Below are 5,508 nucleotides of genomic sequence, written 5' to 3' on the forward strand. Positions count from 1 at the left end.
TTGTATTGTGGCAGCTCAGGCCATCTGAGGCTTCCTTGTCCAGGATGCCCCTCATAAGCCCTGGACTTGCGTCTCCCAGCCTCCTGCGCTGAATGCTGTCCCCTCTTCCAAGCTCTATGAGGGGATTCCATTGACTACCTCCCAAGGATGTTTCCTCCTTCTTCCACAATGATGGCCACACCTTGCAGGGCAGGGGCCAGCACCCAAAAAACTTAGGAGAGTACTTCAACATCCCAGCCATGGAGGAGGAAGACTCTGGGCTTTACTGGTGTGAGGTGGCCTCTGAGGTTGGCAGGGTCCAGAAGAGAGGCCCCAGGCTGAGATCACAGTGCAGGGTGAATGGGTAGAGTGAGAAGGGACACTCCATGGGGGGTCTGGGAACCAAGCAATGGGACCCCCTGGGAATAAGTAAGAGGTTTCTAGGACAGGAGGGAGCCTGGGTCCTGGGCAGCCTGGCTCACCCTCCATGTCACGTATCCTGCTTCCTGAGCCCTGTCCTCTGCTCATTCTGCCTCACAGGCTCATTAGCCTTCTGGGGTGGGGGAGCTGCTGGAGCTCTCTGTGAGGCCCAGAGAGGCTCCCCTCTCATCCTCACTGCTTCTACCTCTAAGGGAAGATCCTGGGGAGTATTCGGCTCCCCACACTGGAGCTGCCTTTCTCCTGGTCCCAGTAAGGTCAGAGCAGGACACCAGGAACTAGTCCTGTGAGGCTGAAAATAAAATTTCCAGAGAGAGAAGTGAGCCCAGGGAAATCGCCCTGGAGGACATTAGGCCCCCAACAGCCTCTGAGCTTCAGCAAACTGACAGGGGTCAGATCTTACCCTGCACACCTCCTACCACATCCAGTACAATGTGGACTCGTAGCAGCCACTGCCTGATTGACTGAATTATCTGTCCACTGAACTGAACAGAGACATCCTGAAGTCCATGGCAAGTGGGAGGTTCTCTGGAGGGAGGACTTCCATGGTCATCCCTGGTGTTGCTCAATCAGCTGGCATCCTTGGAGCCATCCCCATTCCCACACCCAAGGTTCCTGCAGGCCAGCTGGTTCCTCTAATGCTCAGTGGTTCTCTTCTGTGCCAGTCTGGGCTGCATCTTGGATTTCATTCTTAGCACTCTTGGCCACCTTCTTCTCTTAACCCAGGTTCTCAGGTCTTGTCCACCTCCCACCTACTGCAACTGGCCAGCTGTTTACCAGCCTGCAGCTCTGCTTGATGTGACGACCATTGCAGCTGCACTTCTGAGCTATCTCAAGTTTTGGAGAAAGTTATTTCAAAGTTTTTAGAGAAAAGCTGGTCAGTAACTTTGGGGAGCTTCCTTGGTTGCTGAAACCCCACAGTAGTCACTGCTCAGTTTTTGTGAAGCCAGAGCCATGCAGGAGGACCAGCCACTTTCTCCTCCTGAATGTGCAGGTGGATGAGAGACAGGGCGTCCCGTCACGTGACACACAAAGGGCACCTGGTGGGACACCAGCAGCTTCCAAAACTTAGGAGAGTACTTCAAAACCTTGGTGGAAAATGAGATTGGAAGGTTTGATGGAAAAGTATTTTGAGTTCAAGCATATGAAGGGTCTTAAAAAGATTCCGAGGAAAGCATATTATGAAATGACTACACATGGACAAATGTTCTGTGGGTGTAAATTCATCAGACAGGAAGCGTCCTAGAGAGAGGATTGAGCAATGCCTCCTCACCGTCTTGCTGCCTGCCAGTTCCACAGCCTTTCACAATGCCTTTCTGGTTCGCTACATTTTCTTTTGAAAATGTTGAAAGGGTTTAAGATGAAGGAATTACAAGCATCTGATGTGTGATGGATTTGACTGGCACAGAGCAAGTGCTTACTAAGCTTTTGTCTAAGTGGCCCACCCCAGCACTGTCCAAGCTGTGATTCATCAAAGTCACTGAAAATTAGTTTAAAATTCTGATGCACTCTATAGGGAGGAGATGAAAACAATCATCAAATGGTGTTTCCGTGTTATTTGTTCATTTGGGTATTCCAAACTCTCCTCTTCCTGCCTTAGTTATGGTAATTAAACACAAATGTTGGCTTGTAAAGCAGCCACCCTGTTCAGTTACACATTTATTCCAACTCAAATGCTTATTTGCTTCAGGACACATTTTTAAAAGGGCCACCAGTGCCAAGTCTGTGTTGCCAGTTAATTCTTAAGGCTTCAAATCTAGCTACAATGTCTCAGAGCAACCCTACTTCCTCTGCCACAGAAGTGAAGTCCTTATTTTCTACTTGTCTAGAGCAAAAGTGATTATTTCATGAGCTTCCATAGTTAGAGGCATGTACTTAAGTTCTCCCTCCATTGAGAAGTCTGTGATGAGCTTTGCTGCTGAGCCAGCCTACCCATCCAGAAAGATCACCCAGTCATGCATCTAGAAAATTCCTCTCTGGCCATTATGCAGGATATCTAAAAAGTCCGGCCCTAGACCCAGTGATCTGACTCACAGGGAACCCCAGTTAGTGCTTAAGCCAGGCTTCAACTTCCTGCCTTACTTCTTTTATGAAGCAATTTTCACCCATCCAACTTTTCATGCCCCTTTCCCACTCATCTGGAGCCTAAAGTCCATGCAACCTGCCTTGCTTTAAGGTGTCTGTACTGCATTGAAAAAGCAGAGGTGGATCCAGAGCTAGATGGGGAGCAAGCTGGTATAAATGGCCATAAACTGAAGATCTGTGAGTTCAACTCTCCCTCTATCTATAATAAAGTCACTTCCAAATGGCCCTGACTGGACTGGCACAAAGTTTCTGTCCATTCACTTCTGCGACAGAGCTACCATCCTCTCCAGCCCCAGACAAGGTGGTGGAGGAGCAGCACTGGGGAAAGACACTCCCAAGGATAGCATTCCTATCACTCAGAGATTCTATGTCACTCCCATCCCATGGGCAACCTAGGAGTAGGTAGGATCTGCTTTACTAAGACACCTGTCTCTCATGCAGATAGGACTTCTAGAGGTAGGATCAGCCCCTCAGAATCTCCTGGGTGCACAGTCTTCCTTTGAATATCCACTCATAAAGCTACTCTCAGCCCAATTCCATAGCTACACGAGAAAAATAGTCAGGTCACCAGTATTATTCTAGATCCCTGGCTCTGGAAGGCATTTAGCCATAACCAGATAGCTTATCCATGCCTCAAAAGACAAGAATATGCTACTGCCAAGATTAAGTGTGTGAAGGCAGTTCTCAAACCATTTTGTCCAGCTGGCATCACAGGAACAAAGACGTGGTCATGCAAGAGGCCTCTTCAAAGCCACACTTGTCCAGATAGACAAGTTCTGGAGTTCTGGCTTTTAAGAAAGCTTATTTTACTACCTGTTGTCACATCTCCCATAAAACAATTCACAGATCTCTTCACTGAACAGAGATTCTGAAACAGCACTGACACATGAGACTGGGGGAATGTTTAACAATCAGCGGCCAGCTGGAGTCTCTACAGATTCCCTCGTGGTTTTGTAAGAGGGAGCACACGCACAGCTCCTCCCTGGTGGTTCTGCTCTCTTTTGCTTTTAGAAATAATGAATGTTTTGTGAGCACTAGGCACGTGCCACTGTTCTAAAGTCTACACTTGATGCAGTTTCCATTCTAGGAGTACATTTTTAGTTCTGGAAGCACCTGCTATCACAGACCACACGTTAGTGGAGAAAAGGCATACACGTCTGGACTAAGATTCTGTCTCCACTGTTTCACCATGACCTTGGAAAAGTCACCTCCTCCAGCTTCAGTCACCTCATCTATGAAACAGAGATAACAGTACCCACTTCTGAAATACAACAAAATTATCAGGCACCAATACATTAGGAAAGGAGGGTTTTTTTTTTTTAATCCAAATGTATGTTGGTCACTGTGTTAAGTGATTTGTAGTCAGCCAACAGTTTATTTGAATTTCCCAGCCCAATATCAGGCATGTAGTGTGTTGTTCCAGTTACTAATCTTTCTTCCTGAAAAGTAGCCTTGCTTTGGGGCCTGAGACCTTTCCTTGCATGCGTGAGGCCTCTCCTTTCTAATTTACAATGGAGCCATCCTACCCTTTAGAGTATTTTTCAAAGGAAGCATACCATATAAAATCAACCATGTCTAGACTTGTGAATTAAGCCTTACAAACCAACCTCAGGCTTTCCTCTACCCTTCCCGTCCCCAGTACCTCACCTATTCTCCCAGGGAGTTTTGGTGGATTGTGGCTTTGTGTCTCCTAGGACTCCTTCCATCCCAGCTCCAGGTGTAGAGCAGTGCCCCATCCATGACAATGATAAGGACTCTAGCAGGACTCCAATCTTTCCATGAATGTTGAGAAGAGTCATTTGAGAGAACCAGGAAGAAGCAAGTGCTCCGGAGTCCCAAGTCTCTGCCATCAGAGGTCTTTGGGAAAGGGAAAGGAATGCCATCTAGAAAGATATGGCACCAGAAGTGGAAGAAAGGGAGACAAAATCAAAAGTCCAAGAGAAAGGGTGGCAAAAGGTTAAGCCAAGGATTGGCAAACCATGGCCCATGGGCTAAACTCAGCCCACTGACTATTTTCGCAAATAAAGTTTTAATGGAACATTACCGTATTCATTTGTTTATGTGTTCACTTACAGCAACTTTCATACTAAAGTCATTGTGACAAAGACTACAGGGTTGAGAAAGCCTAAAATGCTTACCACCTTTTTATAGAAAAAGTTTGTCAACATCTTGTTTAAACAGCATCCAAGCTAGAATGTGCTGAGAGACCAGACACCTCATGACAAGATGAGTATCTCCACATTAATATCAGTGTTCACCATCCAATATCACCACACCAGTGGCCTTGATTATCTTCCCTCCATGTGTGTTTCAGGACTTAATGGCTCGGGGTAGGAGAACTGAATGGGTGCTTATAACTCATTCCTTCTTCCAGGGCCTCACCAGAGAGGAACAGACGAATATGATACCTGCCCTGTGGTGAATATAACCTTAAAGAGGAGTGAAAGTGAGTGATGTGGGTCAAGCATGACGTGTTTGTTAACAGGAGGTCCTCGGCCCAGGATGATAATAATTTATCAACACCACAACACTCCCTTATTCACCACTACCATCACCTCCACCATCTCCTCCTTCATGGCCACCATCTCTATTACCTTCACCTCTTTCATCAACACGACCACAACCATCACCAGCAGTGTACCACCATGATCATCAGCACCACCGTGACCACCACCACCTCCTCCTTCACTGTCACTGCCACCATCACTACAAACACCACCGACTACCACAGTTTCTATCTCTCTCAATATCATCTCAAGCACACCATAGTAAGCATGGTAACTACAGGGAGTATTTTGCCCTTTGCTGAGCACTTTGAAAGAAAAAGAGAGGAAAGAATAATGCAGTTGGCCTTATTAAGAAGTGTAAGCCTAGACAGGACAGTCCCAAAAATAAAATGGAGTTATTAAGAGCAGAGGCTGCCAACCCAGCTTTCAGATGGTGGACAGGTTGGTCATATACCAGAGAAACAGGCATTGTGCAATAGAGAAAGAGCATGGAATTTCT

General features: G+C 46.7%; 1 protein-coding gene across 1 annotated transcript; it reads left to right on the forward strand.

Moving 5' to 3' along the window:
* Positions 1-239: 239 nt before the first annotated feature.
* On the forward strand, positions 240-1,284 carry FCRL6 (Fc receptor like 6). The gene is given in 4 exon segments (XM_004599978.2): positions 240-330; positions 520-616; positions 618-808; positions 1,187-1,284. Coding segments are annotated over 4 exon segments (477 nt in total).
* The last annotated feature ends 4,224 nt before the right edge of the window (positions 1,285-5,508 follow it).

Source organism: Ochotona princeps, chromosome 2, assembly GCF_030435755.1.
Source record: "Ochotona princeps isolate mOchPri1 chromosome 2, mOchPri1.hap1, whole genome shotgun sequence".
NCBI lineage: Eukaryota > Metazoa > Chordata > Mammalia > Lagomorpha > Ochotonidae > Ochotona > Ochotona princeps.